General features: G+C 45.2%; 1 protein-coding gene across 4 annotated transcripts in view; it reads left to right on the top strand.

Annotated features, from left to right (window-relative positions):
• casp8ap2 (caspase 8 associated protein 2) overlaps positions 1 to 16556 on the top strand; it is a 33210-nt gene that overhangs the window by 10232 nt on the left and 6422 nt on the right. For all 4 annotated transcript variants that reach the window (XM_021311404.2, XM_036147123.1, XM_036147125.1 and 1 more), the window contains exons 6-9: positions 6120 to 6235; positions 6369 to 8647; positions 10645 to 13276; positions 16256 to 16355. In XM_021311404.2, the coding sequence (XP_021167079.2) occupies positions 6120 to 6235; positions 6369 to 8647; positions 10645 to 13276; positions 16256 to 16355 (5127 nt within the window). The remainder of the gene's footprint in view (positions 1 to 6119; positions 6236 to 6368; positions 8648 to 10644; positions 13277 to 16255; positions 16356 to 16556) is intronic.

Genomic DNA, 16556 nt, shown 5'->3' with positions numbered 1-16556 from the left:
CCTTAAGTGCTGTTTCCTCTGTTTCAGTGGTCAGTGCATCAGCTTTTTCCAGCTGTTGCATGATTTCTGTTTCGAAGCCAGGGTAGGGCTCAGTGGGTGAGTCCCGGTCCCCTGGTTGATTTGGTGCTGGTTCTGTTGGGTTGGTTGCTATCGCATACACCAACAGATTTCCTTCAGCTTCAAGCGTTGCACCACAAATGGATCCAGCAGGCAGAGCTTCGTGTCGCCTGATTTGGATCATGTTGGAAGGAAAAGTAAACACGGTGTCTGGAGAGTCCTGTCTGCCGGTCAAGGATAAGGGCAGGTCTCCGATGACGGGAATGCTCAGCTCAAAGTCGTGGAAAGAGCTTTCGATGAGCACCCCAAGAGGTTCCTTCGCCACCACTTGGATCGGCATGTGGGTTGGATTCTCCACTAACAGGTAAGCTGAGCGATTGTTCAGCTCAAGCAGGGGTGTGTCAGAGGATTTGGAAATCGGCTCTGTGGAAGGCAGAAATGGTGCTAAAAGTTCTTTGGGCTCCTCGGAGCATGTCACCTGGTTGATAGGGACGGACAGTCCACTTCCAGAAGTGAGGGGCTTGGGGGTCCCCACTTGGGCCCAAAGGTGACCATGATAGCAGTCAATGAGTGGGGCTAACCTGTTCAACAGGTCCTGACCCACAAGAAAAGGTTCTGTGTCCAAAGTACATATGTAGATGGGGTGCACCAGGGTCATGTCACGGAAAGTGATGTCTAACCACGCCCGTTTGGTGATGCATGACTGATCCTGAGTGTAGCTGGTGATGCCCACGTTACAGGTCTCCACCTGGAACGGTTTCCCAAAAGACACCATAGCTCTGGTCACCTCATCAAACAAATCTGAGCACATTAGACTGATCTCGGAACCCATGTCTAAAAGAGCATTTGCAGTTACACATCCTCCGATAACTGTCGAGCAGTATAAGCGGTGTGCATTTTCATGATGGTTTAGCTCACCTAAAAACCTTAGAAAAGGGGCTTTCTGATCACCTGTTGATGGGATCTTAGAAGGTTGTTGGTGAATTTTCGGTTGGTCCCCCCCCTTAATCAGATAAACTCTGTTAGAAGGGGAAGCCTGCTCCACGCCTAGTCATGCTGGCGGGGGTTTTGGGCCTGGCTTACCTGGAGGGTCGACAGGATTGGATGGTGGCTGGTACGGCTGCGGCGCGATCTGACGCACTGTTCCGGCGAGCGACCTGCGAAAAGTCTCCTCCATCTCCTTTCTCATTGACTCCTCTATGCACAGGTTCCAGCCTTTGTGGTCATGTGTGCTTTTCGACCTTTCCGGCCTGTCAGCTTGCTTACCGTATCGAGCTGGATCCGGCCTGTGCCATTTTTGAAACCTCTCACCTTCCATGCTGCCATGCTGACCTCTCCTATCCTGGGAAGCTTTCTTCTGCGGCGGCTCAAAACCATGTTGCTTCTTAGGGCCAAATCTAGTTTTAGGTTTGAAGGGAGGCATCTCATGTCCCTCCAGACCTAAACTCTTTTCTGGTTCGGCTTGAATCTGCAGAACCCTTTTATCACTATCGGCTCCTTTGTTGGGCCGGACACGTGTTTCCCATGCCACCTGCGCGTATTTCCTGATTTCCTGCATGGTAAGTTTCTTGGTTCTACAATGCATGGTAACCTCATAACGCACGATTTCATGAAGATTATGGAGGAACAAAGATTTGAAAGTGTGGTCTTCCTCCAAGCCGGGAGCATTTCGTCCCTGAAAGTAAGCAGCCCGCAAGCGACGGTAGTACTCTTTTGGTGCTTCAGTTCTCTTTTGCTGAATTGCAAAAGCTCCAAGAGTTGCAGAAGCTGGGTCTGTAAACACAGAATATTCTTCTCTTAAAGCCTGACAAAGAGCTGAATAACGGTCACGTGTAGCTGGAGGGAGGCTTTCTATGAAAACATGGACACTTCTGGACGTGGTTTTCCAGATAAGCTTCAACTTTTCTCGAGCTGAGGGGCTATATAAGTCTAGCAGACAGCGCTCTACCTCTCTGAGATAGTCATCAATGGTGGATTCTGTATTGCTAGGATCAAAACGCTCTATGTCTCGGGCCAGGGACTCAAGTTGACGCATCCGCAGTCCCTGTTCAGGGATCGGAGCTGGTCCATCTGAGTCCTCTCCTGACGACTCCTGCCTGCGGTAACCACGATAGGAGGGAGGCTCCAGTTCTGACCACCTACCTGGCATCGGCGGCCGTTTGTGGGACGCAGGGGGACCCCCCCTGTCATGAACTCTTGTCTGTGGACGCAGTTCAGAGGAGTGGGGTTCACCTGTGTCCCAGGAACGGTGCTCTCGTCGCCCTGGTGGGGGGAAAAGATCATAGCGAGCCGTGTCAGGGGTCAGGTGGGAAGCAGGTGTTTTCCCATGATTTACATCATGTGGATCAGTCCTGATTGCCACCGTAAGTTGTTTAGGCATTTCTTTCTGTATCACACTGCTATGTCTGTCCTGACCTTCGCTTACCCTTCGCTCAGAAGGTGTCTGAGGGCCCAGTTCATCCAATGTCCTCCAGGTGTGATCTCCATGTTTTCCTCTGGAGTCCTCACACTCAGATCCTTCTGTCTGCAAGCTAATGCGATCCTCCTCTCGCTCCTCTGTGGGATGACAGCTGCCCTGAACACTTCTCTGTTCTAGCTCCCTGATTCTTTCCTCAGCTAAAGCACGCCTCTCAACCTCTCTGTTACGCAGATTGGTCTCTAGCGTTAACCTTCGGTGGTATAACGCAGTTAATTCACCCAAAACATCTGCTACCAATCTACCCTTTGGCTTGCTCTGGACCTCCTCCACCAATTCCTGAATTCTCCTCTCACAGTCTTCTATGCTAAACTGATTCAGACGGGTTTGTTCGTCCGGTGTCATTTTAAGCAGTGAGCTAATGACATCCTGGGCCTCCATTCCAATGGAATGGTTTGGACCTTCAGCTCCTTTGACTGAAGAACCGCTACTATCCATTCTTTGTCAGCTATGGATAACAACACAACAAGTAACACTGTAGTTTAGCTCCGCGCTAAACGACAGACAACAAATAACAACGCTGTATTCTAGCTTAGCACTAAGCAACAACGCATACACTTAAGTTTAGCTCAGCGCTAAACAACAACTGCTAACAACAACTGTTAAGTGGCTTCACTTTAACTGTTAACAGCAAACACGCACTATGACTGGCACTTAACTGCAGTAAGTGGGTTCAAATACGTGCGTTTAATTAGGCTGCACAGGGGAAAATCAACCCTGCGACTTACAGCTCCTATGTTTTAGGAACGGTTAATATGCTTGTTTAACTTTGAGAATATTAACTTTGAGTGACATGGACCACTAACCTTTCGGCCAGTAATTAAATGATAAAGCTGTGGCTTTGTTTGTGATGTAAGTTATTTCAGAACAGGTGCTCTACACATGTGTGGAAAATAGCAGTGTCTTGGAGCTTCAGAGGTGGCAAAGAATGACAGTTAAAAACCGCTAAATTGCAACCTTAGTTTCAAAATCACAGCTCAATTTTGACCACTTATGATGAGCAGAAGGGGATAAAGGAGAAAAAAAAAAAATGAATAAAATAAAATTAAAAAAGACAAAAGGGCGTAACCGTAAGGTAAGTTTAAAGAAACTGACTTTCAAAACTGTCCCTCCGGGACACTGAGCGATCTAAGCTGTCTTTAAAACCGTGACTGCAACTACCTATCCTGGCCACCAGATGGAGGCAGGGTCTCTCTTTTCAAAGCAGAACACGACACAGACTCTGATTGACAAGTAGCAGACGCTGGCTGCTGTGTATTTCAATCTAGCTGACTTCCAGTCCAGAAATCAATATTCAAACCTCAGGTTAACAACCTCAAACACGTATATATTTAGTAATGATACCTCCTTAATCAATTATGACTGAATAGTCCTTTTGGCAAGGTGAGCAGTCAAAATGCTGGAATATGGATTGTGTTCATTCAATTCATAAGTTGCTGGTTATTCGATTTTGTCTAAAGGAACGCCAATAAGTAGACTCCAGCCCACACCGGGAAAAAGCCAATTTATGCTATGCCATAAGCTGGTTGAATATGCTTATTATTATTATTAATTATAATTTGGTATTATAATTTAAATAATAAATCATTCAACTCAAAATTTCGCTATAACAAATATAGTTCAAATGGTGGTGATGTTAGCTATAAGCTTATAAGTATTTATACCACTAATGCATTAGTTAACTTTCTGTTATGAACTCATTTATGCTGGAATAAATGATCAGGTCGGACTGTTAACCGACCAGGTTTATCCAGCAGGCTGTGAGAACCCCAATGTAACTGCAATTAGAGTTTAAATCCTTATTCCTTATCACCATCCAATGATATTGTCTCTGTATTAATGTCAGATGTTAACTCCAAAGGAGGTTAGCTCTGATTTCTGAATAACCATGTAACTGTGAATTGGACTGAACACAAAACAATGTCTATTCCGCAGTGGTTGGTTTTATTGAACCAAAAGCAATTCCCTGTTACAGTAATTCTCTGATTCAAACAACTTTGGAATTCTTACTCATTACTAAACTAAAACATGCAAAATATATATGTGGAAATAAAGAACAAAACAAAAATAAACAATGGATTAAAATGAGCGGTTAGCAGATCTTAACTTAACTCAAAGTTGTTTAACACCGCCCTCGAAACATCGGCATTTCACGTATCAGCATTGACAGACAGAACAGCTTCGGGAATCTCACTGGACGCTTTGATGTCTTACACAAAGCTAGTTCAGCTAAGCTACCTACAGTCCAGATACACGTGACCCTCCCAAGATGGCTGCTACGATGACGTATGAGGGGAGGTCCTAATAACGTAACCACGCTTACGCTGATGGGACAATGCCTCGTTTCGAGAGGGGGGGGCTAACTAGGAGTTTAAAGCAAAGCCCGCGACTTGAGCTCGGACAAAGAAATTAAACTGATAAGGAGCGAAAAGAGAGAGAGGGGGGAAGCAGGGAAGAAGATGAAAAGAGATAAATCGGTAACCCACGGCGGGGTTCTTGATGGATCACAAATCAACACAGCAAATCAATTGTAAAATACATGCACATACAAAGAAAATGTTCAGCAAAAATAATTCCAACTTCGTCGTGGAATAAAAGCATTAACCAACACCTACAAAGTTCTACGCCTGCCCAGGCACTTCTAAACACCCTGTTGGTGAGACAGAAATGAAAGGGGGAAAACCCCGTTACTTTGAGGTGCCTCGGGGCTGGTCCGGAACGCTCCGAGTGTGGCTTTCTGGACGCGCTTCGACGAGCGCAGTTGTCCACAGGCTGCAGCGGGACGGGGGAGAAGCTGCTTCGTTTCTTCCTCCGGGTTCAACAGTCGCTTGTTGGCCAGACAAAAGCGGGGTCCCCTTCGATCAGTGGGAGATGCGGCGTCTCTCAGTCTTTTGATCAGAGGGAATTTAAAAGTACTTATTTAAGTCGACCTCCTGTTATAAAGCAGGGAATAACCGTTGCGTCGAAAAATCTCGGTCCAGCGAGCAATCGAACACGTGGCGTGGGAATCAGCTGTGCGTGTGTGTCTTCTCGGGTTGGCCAAAAGCCAGGGAAGAAGGAAGCTCATCGTGTGTGATCGGCTTTTATAGCCATCACTATAGCAACCTTATCTTGATCGGCGGCCATTTTGCCGTGTTGCGTGATGGGAGTTGGTGGCCATTTTGACCACATTGCATCATGGGTAACGCAGTCCGTTACGTCCCGAATTGATGCTGTTTCCTTGATCGGCGGCCATTTTGCCGTGTTGCGTGATGGGAGTTGGTGGCCATTTTGACCACATGAGTTGGTGGCCATTTTGACCACATTGCATCGTGGGTAACGTAGTCCGTTACCGCTTTCTGTCACGTCTGAACTGGCACAACAGCTCAGAACACCTGAGTGCCGTAATAAAAGGGTTTCAACAAAGTTTTAGTAAGCAGGTGTGCACGCTTACGCAACCATGTTGTTAGTTAATTTTTTTTTTTTCAATTGGATTGCTGAGGTTAAAGGTCAGGTTAAAGTTATGTATTATATTCACTGTAGCTCTAGCCTCTTTCTGTGAACAGTTAAAGAATTAATACTGACATTTTGTTTCTCCCATCGATAGAATACCAGGTTGACGACCGAAAACAATCGTCTTAAGAAGAACATCTCGGCACTTTTACGAACAGCAAGGCAAGAAGTTGTTCGGAAAGATGCTGAGATTCAAAGGTTGACCCAGCGGTGAGTGTTGCCATCAACCCCTGTAAACCGCTCCACAGCAGCACACTGGGCTGGACCATTTTTACAAATGCTCGCAGATCCATATGTTGTTGGCAATGATCAGTAGCATTTGTCTTGTTTTATTGTCCTGTAGGGCTGGAAGGTTTCCTCATTACCATCCGTCTAAGACAAAAAGTATACAGGATCCGAATTGGGTTGGTCGGACCTCCATCCGCTCCTCAATTAGAACACTTTCACCACAATCTCCTCCAAATTCACAGTCTAAGGAGGAGCTCCCTTTAGTAGATGCTCCTCAACCTACGACCAAAGCACCTTGTGATTTCAGCAGATCTACAACCCCCCCACTTCATAACCACTCTCAAAGAGGACAGGAAGTAGCTAAGAAACAGACTGAACCAGGCAGGCACGAGTCCAGAGACAGAGAGGAGAGAAATGAGAGTCAGAAACTGTCTGCTTCAACAGATCGGAGGCTTAGAAATGGTTCGCATCACGACAAGGACTCTGACCAAAAGCAGGTACACAATGGGGATAAAGACACTGGACAAGGGTGCGGCTCTCGGTCGCACAAATACAGGAAATCCCAAAACATAGAGAGACACTGCCGATCAGATGGAGCTAAAACTTCTTCACAAGAACGTCTGAGCACTGCAGCCTCCTCTGAACAGCAGAACGAAGGCAGTAAAGTCCAGAGAAGAGATGAAGCTAGAACAGCTTCTCTAGAGCACGATAAAGCTCAACATTACCCGTCAGGTGGAAACTGCCTCCCTGAGTACAGAAGAATCTCCAAAAGTCACACATATGATAGGTGGTCCAGTTCAAAGGACAAGAAAAGCTCTTCTCCAGAGCAGTCTAAGCGCTCCGGTGAGGGCAGTAAAGAACGAGAAAGAGATCAACACAGAGATCATCAAAGACGCGCAGATAGGTGTAGGGATGAAGTCGAGAGAAGGCGTCACAGGAAAAGCAGTCAGAAAGAGAACAGCAGAGAGCACAGGAAGCACAGAGCTAAACAGCCAGAAAGAAGACGGGAAAAGAAAGCTAAAGATGTCAAAAGGTCAGCTGGAGAGCCAGACGCAAGTATGTCTGTGGATGAAAATAATTCAAACAAGAAACTGTGCTTCATGGAAACATTGAATCTGACCCTCTCACCAATCAAAAAGCATGTTCTGCCCAAAGACAGCAGCGCCCAACTCCCAAAAGTAGACGGTTCTGTTGAAGAGCAATCAGCGGAGGAACACTCCCAGCCCGACATGGACGACCTGTGCGTCATCGATGAGGTAGACAGCAGTGAGCTACAAGCAGAACTAGAACATGTTGCTGAGCGACCCACACAGGACCTCACAGCCCCGAGTAACCAGACGATCAGTGACAGTTCTGATGTGGACGACGGGATGGAAAATGCCAAAAATGGGAATGAGTCTGCCGGCGAAACCCTTTCTGTCCTGAGTAGTCCCCCCCAACGCCAATCCCAGGATGCAACAGGGGGCGAAGAGCCGGTGCCCTGTAAAGACCTGTCTTCAAAGAGCTGTTCTTCACCAGCAGCGGATGACTCAGAGCATTGTGAGAAACTGGTCTCAGGCGGCCAGCTAGCTGGACATGGTCAACTGGAGGTCACAGAGAGCTCTCAGCCCAGCGACACGTCTCCATCCATCGGGGAGCAACAGAAAAGCACCGAAGTACAAAGCACCCAGCCTGACCATGCAGCTGATCTTCTTGCTGATGGGACAGAAGCTGCTGCTGCTGTTAATTCAGATGAAACTGCTGTTCCAGCGAGTGTGTCGATAGATGCAGCCAACAACGCTGCAGCATCACCTCAGCCAAAGGACTCTGATGATCCTGAACACAGGCTGGAGAAAGCCAGAACGACAGGTCAACGGTGCGTTCACGCTGTTTCACCAGCTCAGCCAGGTCTCTGCCTCCCATCTTCAACCAGCGTACCTCAGGGGAACGATCATCTCGGTCAACTGGAACGCTCCAAAGACCCAGATTCAGTGTCCAGCTCCATCTGTCTGGATTCATTTCCACAGGAAGGGCTGAGTCTCTCGGAAGCCATTTATGTTATGACGCAGACAGACGAGGACCCCGCTGATGACGGGGACGTCAGCAGCCAGCCCCACTCTTCTGTTGGCTACATCGGAGTGTCCAAGGTGAGCAGCACAACAGAGGAGGACATGTACCTGGGGAAATCCAGTGCCCTCACCGTCACACCTCAGAAGACTTGCAGCCAGGACCCCCACGCTGAGCCGTCCAGCTCCGTGTCATTGCCTCACGATGAAGACTCCATGATGCACACACTAAGCAATCTAAGGAGGATCCCTGAAGCCATCAGCCCCCTGAGGAGCCCCATACAGACAGCTAAGAGAAGTCTCCTCCATGTGCAAAGCAAGCTCGCGCATGTGAAGAGTCTTCAGAAAGGTATGGCTTGCCTGATCACAGGTGCTTATTGTCTGTGGTTGCTGCTGTTCTCCTCAGACCTGATTTGATTCCTTTCCCCAGAGATTTGTCTCATTTCAGGGTGTCCAGGTATGAAAGAAGATCTGATCTGGCATATTTTTATCCGCAGTAGTTCAGACATCTAAAAATCAACCCATCTTATAGCAGAGCTTGGCGCCAACCCCCAAACGTGACGGGGCTCCTTCACCCTGCAGCGTTATCACCTGTGTTGTTAAAATGGTTCATTTAAAACAAACAGCTGTCTGAAGGAAGATTTCAAAGATCCCTTACTTACAGGAAACAATCCAGAAAGGATGATTGGTGGATGTGAACGTAAAGGTATCTAATGTTGGGTTATGAGGCACCAACATGCACCCGTGCTGACATGGTTCCTAAGCAGCCGTGAGAAGAAGGGAGTTTGATTTACTTTCTGGGTACGTTTGGAAAATTGGAAAAAATTTCCAGACTAAATTCCTATTTCTGTTACATAAAAAATAAACATTTCTGAGATAAAAGCTTTCTAATAATTATTTAAATTTAGGAAAGGACCTTTTATCCTTGACCTACAACATCGTGTTTTTAGTTTTCTATTTGTTAAATGCTGCTTTTTGAGTTCTTAACGGCTAGAAACATACCTTTTCAAAAATAAAAAAAACTTTTCCTTTTAGATCCTTCTAGTTCTGGACTGAAGGTTCTTCAACTGGGTTGGATTTAGATACCAGATTTCAACTTTTGGTGTTGTTTTCTGGATGTTTAGTGATTGGATGATTCAAGTGGTGGTCAGTCTGCCAGCAGGTTGCCAGCTTTTCCACCGTGGAGGAGCTCTAAAACCTTTAGTGTCTTTGTGGTGACACTGACCTCTCATATTGTTCTGTTACAGGGAGCCTGTTGGATTGTGATGATCTAGATTTCACAGGAAAAATTATCTAGCTCACTCTTAACCTTGCTAAACTGAAGGTATAGACAAGGACAAATTCATTCCAACCCCTTTAATTACATTGAAGTTTAATTGTAAGGACAATCTGATGCTGAGAAATGTGGAAAATGTGAACATTGAAGGCATTTAACTGACGTCAGTGGTCGTTAAAATATTGAAATGCAAAATATTTTAACATTACTTTATGAAATAATGGATTCATTTTTATACATTGCTTGAATCCAGACTATGTACAGCTAATAAGACCAAAACCATAATTATTAGAGGAATACACATTGAACAAGGTGAATAAGCGATTCAAGGTGTGTGTAAATCAGGTAATTAGTGCAACAGTTTCACAGAAAAAACAAGACTAGATTAAAAAATAACATTTCTTATATTTATATCCAGCAGGGTGAAAACATCAGCAGCTGTGTGTTTGCAGTTGCAGTGTGAAAACAGCAGGTCTCCTTGCTGCTCTCTTTGCTCTGACTGCATGCAGGGCTTTCAGGACAGGCAGCTGCCTGTGACTGTGAGACAGGGACACGGTAACGGTAGATAGCTGCTAAATTGCCAAAAACACAGAGAATACTCACTAGACTTCTTTCTAGTCACTTTTTATTGGATAAAAGTTGCTTGAGGGGCCTGAAAAGTCTCCAAACATAATAGCAAAGTTGCTAAGTTGGAAACACTGGACTGTTGTCTCTAGTTTTCCTTCACCACCGAGGGCAGCCCAGCTTCAGACACTAGCAGCTTCACAGCAAGACACAGAGCAGTCGGAGGGGTTTGCTTTTCAAAATAAAGTAACTTTATTTTAACTACATTTAAAACTGATTATGATTAGAATAAGTCCCCAAATATATAGTAGCTATAATATTGCTATATAATATAACAATGTTATATGCTTTACATTGTTTTAAATATATCTTTGAATTCATTGTGAAGTTGTGGCGGTGCGCCACGATCAAATACAAGCCCTGAACGGTGATGCTTATTGTAATTAATTATATAAGACCTAGCCTTAAATGTCATTGGCTTCAAAATGTCTCTCTTCTCTATCCAGATTTTTCTACCATTGCTGTTGAGAACAACTTGAAGAAGTTGGACGTTAACAAGGAGAACAAATATCCAGGTTCTCCTGCTAATCGAGAGGCACAGAACATGGCGTCTGACCAGACTTCAAGCCGTATTGACATGGAACTGGAAGAAGGGGAGATTTTAAGCGAGAGTGATGAGGCAGCTTCAAGTTCTCACGTTCCTGCTACCAAGAAGGCAAAGTTAACAGAACCGGTCAAGAATAAACCAAGCATCACATCTTTAAGAAAACCACCTGAAGAAGGCCGGGTTGTTTCCAAGGAGCCTCATGATTCAGCTGCCCTCTCCACACACAGTCCTAGAAGTCGTTTTAAGAGCGTTTGCCCAGCAGTTAGCAAAACATCGTTTTCAACTATAGAGGAAATCATGGAGACGTTCAAGCTGGTTCGCACAGAGATGCGAAAGAAATACATGAAGCTCCACAAAACATTCCCTAAGAAAAGCTTTTATGGTGTGATGGACAATTTTCAGAAGTCCTTTGTAGAGTTTGTGGATGGTGCTCAGTTTGGCCAAATGTGCAGTGAGCCTGAGGAGCTGAAGTCTAAGTTGAGGATGCTGATTGCATCTGTGTTTACCAAGGTGTTCAATAATGGCATTGTCAAACGCATTTTTGAACAGCAAGCGGTCAATCTAAAGCAAAAGCTGTGGGACTTTGTAGATAACCAAGTGGACTACTTGTTTTTGGAAATCCGCACAACACTGAAGAGGCTCTGCCAACCTGTGAGGGCTCCTGTTAAAGTCAAAAGGTCCAATGGAGAGGAAACCGACTTTCAGCAGACTCCTGTCAAAAAGCCACTGTCTAAACAGAACGAGTCCAATTCCCATAACTCCAGCCCTAATGGGACCAAGTCATGCGCTGTGGTCCCTTACAGAACCGGCCTTGGAAGCAGAGGTAAAGACATCCGGATGTCACACACAGAAGAAGACTCCACCTCTCGTGTTCATCCTCCAGAACGGGCAAATAAACAAGATACGGTCGATTTCCTTTCCTGCAGCAATCTCCTCCCATCTCCAGAGAAGAATACAATACCTTCTTTGGTGAGCTCTCAGAACGGCTCCTTGCTGGATAAAACTGACTTTGAGCTTCTCACAGAACAACAAGCTTCCAGTTTGACATTCAATTTAGTTAGAGATTCTCAGATGGGAGAAATATTCAAATGTCTTCTTCAAGGATCTGACTTATTGGAGAGCACGGGGATGCCTGGTGACGGCACCACGTGGTCAGTTGGTACTCCAAGGAAGGATGGAGAAAGATTTTTTGGCTTCTCCACACCATCGAAATTCCTGTCACCATCCAAGTCTGAAGCTTCGTCCAGACTCATTTCTACCTGGTCTAGCATTTCCCCCCGAAAGAGGTCATCCCCGTGTGCCAAAGATAAGATCCCCCTTAACCCAGCCCTGTTTGATGAAAGTTGCCTCTTAGAGGTTCCATCTGGAAACGCAGTGCTGCTGCAGGGCTGCCTTGCAGCAGAGAAATCATATTCTATTTTAGCCGAAGACCTGGCAGTCTCTCTAACAATACCGTCTCCTCTTAAATCTGACGGCAGCCTCAGTTTCCTACAGCCAGCAGGCACTGGGATACAAGTGGTGTCCACTCCAGACAGCGTCATCAATGCTCACATAAGTGAGGATGCCCTGCTGGAGGGGGAAGATGCCACAGAGCAGGACATTCACCTGGCTCTGGACAACTCCAGCTGCAGCTCTAAAGACAGCACCGCCTCAGAAACACCTGCCAGTGGTTTAGTCTTCAAGCCTGATGTTCCCATGCAGGCGCTGGTGATGGAGAAGTCCAATGATCACTTTGTCGTAAGGATTCGTCAGATGAGTGTAGCTGCAGAACCCACGCTGATTGCCCAGGAGAGCTTAAGCCAGACGCTGGTAAAACGAGATCGGCTACGTAAAGGAGCATATGCATCTGCCCAGGAATGTCAAAACAATATCAGTCACTGCACGGTTCTACCTTCAGAGAACAAGCCCTGTCTTCCTGAAAGGCCAAGAGTCTGTCAGCCAGACCTTAAATCAGACACCCAGGAACAAAGAGGCATTCCTACAAACAATTCACCCAAGCAAAGACAAGCCGTTTCCTCTCAGTCTGAGAAAACCTCGCCTCAAACTGCTCCCTCAGATGCCAGTTTAAACACCAGTTCTCAAAGTTCCCACCATGTAACAGTCACAGATGGTGGAAGGACACAGCCCAGGGTAGAAAAAGCATTTCCATCTGAGTCACATAAGCCAAGTGTTTCCTCTAAAAGAGCTGCTTCCAGCAGCTGTGTTCCAAGCGCCCCTTTAAGCCCAGCCTCAAATAAAGAGAGCCGAGTGGCACAGGCAGATTTGTATGACTCGAATGTATCAGAGTCAGAAAAGAGTCTCACCATTGACACAAGCAGCTCATCTGAGAAAACCCTGCGGGGCTGCGGACAGCTCAGGAAACGCAAAAAACGGCAGGGGAAACTGAAAACCAAGAGGTCTAAAAAGGAGGAGAATGGCCTGCAGGAGGCGTCCCCGTCCAAGAGTCTTTCACCTGCAGCTCTGTCCCCCAGCAGTCTGTCTGCCAAGAACATCGTCAGAAAGAAGGGCGAGGTGGTGATGGCATGGACCAGGTCAGTAAGCAGTGATTGGAGGTTGGAGCATTGTTTAATGTTGTGAAATGATTACAATGGAGTAAAGCCATTTCTAAAGTTGTCTTCAGATATTTTATAGTCGTAGATTAAATCAAATATTATTAGACTTTAAAACGGCTTCTTTCCCAATGCTGTGAGGGCTATCGCCTCCTGCTGAGAATCACTATACCATGGTCTGTTACATGTTATAATCACACAGCTGGTTCCACAGGAGCTTGACACAATGACAATTATTTCTCTCTCACATGTAAATGTGTAGTCGCTTGGTGTTGTAGTAACTTGAAGTTCAACATTTTTTGCGCAGTATTTCCTTTGGGCATGAGTGTATCAAACGATGGAGCTTTACTCTGATACACCATGCAGCTGCACAGTACTCTAGATCAGGGATTCCCAAACTGTGGGTGCGCGAGCTACCACTAGGCTAGGGGGTACGCGAGCTGAAATCTGTAATGGCGGTGTTTTTTTCCCCACACCATAAAGACGTGTAAATAAACATTTCCTTTGTGAAAACTAAAATCAAAACAGCAAATTTAATAAATAAATAAAATGTATTGACATTAAAATCTGTTTATTTTAAAAAGTCTTGTTCTACACTTCATTTTAATATGAATTTATCTTCTTCTACGCATTGTGCTTCAATGCGTAGAAGAAGCAGCTTGTGCCCTCTACTTCATTCATTGTCGCAAATATGCTCAATTCGCTGAAACCAGGGAATCGGAGGCAAGAGACGTGTACGTCAGTAGAGGGACAATTGAATTCGGGCCGAAAGTTTTTACAATCTTAAACTGATCGACACAGTCTCTCTTTCGATGTTGCGGTGATTCTGAACCTCTACCAGCACTGATGCACATGACTCGCCCACTCCCGCTGCAGCCTCCGCGATTTTTTGACTATGGTCACGCACAGAGCTGCAATACGTTTCATTGAGATTCAGACAGGCGCAGTTCATTTTACAGATGCGGTTTTAGCGCATATTCAGACAGGGACAAACCGGCGGTGGGGCTGAGGGGAGCTGAGGTGTGTTGTCATGGGCGTGTTTACCTGCTGAATGTAGCCGCTGTAAAAGTTTTTATTTCTCTGATTATTAACATATTTATGGAGCACTCTGTTATTGTTACTCTGGCCTGGTTTTCTCTCTCTCTCTCTCTCAGAGAGAAGCGAGGAGGAGGCTGAGAGAGGAGGAGAGAGAGCTTCGCGACTCTCTCTCTCTCTCTCTCTCTCTCTCTCTCTCTCTCTCTCTCTCTCTCTCTCTCTCTCTCTCTCTCTCTCTCTCTCTCTCTCTCTCTCTCTCTCTCTCATTTATATATATATATATATATATATCATCTATATATCATCGGACACAAATCAAAGTTCTTCATGATTGTATTTTGCAACGTAAATTGTGAATCAGACTCAAATTAAGAAGCTGGTGCACAAAAAACTAAGTGAAAACACACACAGGTAGATCATCAGTTTAATCCCTTGCTTCAGAGACGTTTCAGGTTGTGGAGGTGTGGCTGATCTGAGCGTCTCTTTCTCTCGCTCCAGGCTGAGCCACTGATGCATCTGCAAAATCCTCAGGATTGTGTTGTGGATTTTGCAACTTTATTGCAGTTTCATTCAAATTATGTTCCAATTTTATTCCCACAACTTTTGTTATGATGGTTGAACTGCAACAGAATTTTTTCTTCCTGCGCCAAGCCGGTTGTGACACTGAAGGGGGTGTGCAGCTAAAAAAGTTTGGGAACCCCTGCTCTAGATAATCAGTAAATGGACTGCTGTCTGATTCTGATTTGGAAATGTGTCTATCAAATGCTGAGGACTGTTTGCACACTTTGAGCCTCTCAGGGAGTGTTGTTGGTCAGTGCAATCAACTGATTTCAGGAAGCAAACTTGAACATGTCTTGTTGTGTAGGCTTGTTAGGTGTAATGTGTTGTAAGTTGTAAATGAACTGAACTTATATAGCGCTTTCCAGTCTTACTCACCACTCATAGCCCTTCATTCTGAGCCGGTGTCTGTCTCATCAAACATGTTGGTGTGGTAACAAATAATGACAATAAAGCTTCTTGATTTTTGATACAGTTAATGACGTCTCCGACAAAAACTCCTACATTGAGATATTTTTAGCTTTGCTAATTTCCTCTCAATGTTTTGTCATTTATAAGGTTGCAGCTTTCAAGCATTTTCTAACAGCTCAAAAGCCCATCAAGGATTCCGACAAACAAAGTAAAGCCCTTTAAAATCTAGTGTTATATATTTAACTGTGGTTATTAGTGGCCATTTTCTCGGTCCTAAGGCCCAGATGATCCCAACAGATAGTCACTTGTACTGAGCTGGAGGATTCATCCTGGTAAAAAGGAGGTCCTTCTCTCCATCGTCTCCATGCTTACTCAGAAGAAGAGGAACTGCTGAGAAATTAATGACTTGATGGAGTTGGATGGGCATCCTTAGACAAGTTTTTATCCGTTTATTAATCTTTGTTAATCCCAAAAGGGAAATTAAATGCTGGTGTAACTCATAGGAGTCTCTTCAACAAGTTGTTGCATATGGTGATGGGTGCAGGCAGGAAGGATCTCCTGTAGTAGTCTATCTGGAGAAGCTTCTGAAGACACTCTGTTGCTGTACAACAGTCTTATTAAGATGATGCTCGGGGTTATCTTTGTTGCTAGATAGACTTGTGATCTGTGTGCTGTTTACCCCGCCTGTACCCTACTGACCACTGCAGGAGGGCGCCTCCTTGGAGACCCTGTCAGCATAGGGGATGGAAGCTCTTTTTCAGCATAAGCACTGAGGAAAATTTGCGTTTCTCTTTGAAATCAACCCAGACTTTTGGTCATTCTTGTTTGTAAGTTCCTCCATTGTTCCATTGTACTCATAACCTGTAAACAGTTTGCAGTGATACTGGGTAAAGAAAGCATCCAAGCAAGTAAAGTATAAGGGTGTGATGCTCAGCCTCTCTGTCGTGCCCTCCTCAGAGATGAAGATCGAGCTATTCTGATGTACCTGAAGACCAAAGGAGCTTCACGGGAGACGTTCTCTACACTGTCGGAGAAACTAAACAAGCCATCAAGCCAGGTGAGTGAATCTTAACTCTTCAATTTAGTTTATTCATATTCTGCTAATTTACGGCTGCTGTTGTTTCAAGGTACTCTACAAAGAAATGTCAATTAGACCAAGTCAGTTACATACATTGCAATTGAACCTGGTCATCAAACAATCCAGTCAACTTCAAATTGTTTTTGGTTGGTAAAGAAAATAGGGTTGTGCGATTTAGCC

The sequence above is a fragment of the Fundulus heteroclitus genome, chromosome 15, assembly GCF_011125445.2.
Source record: "Fundulus heteroclitus isolate FHET01 chromosome 15, MU-UCD_Fhet_4.1, whole genome shotgun sequence".
Lineage (NCBI taxonomy): Eukaryota > Metazoa > Chordata > Actinopteri > Cyprinodontiformes > Fundulidae > Fundulus > Fundulus heteroclitus.
Note: the sequence above shows the minus strand (reverse complement) of the source record. Positions and strands in the feature narration are given on the sequence as shown.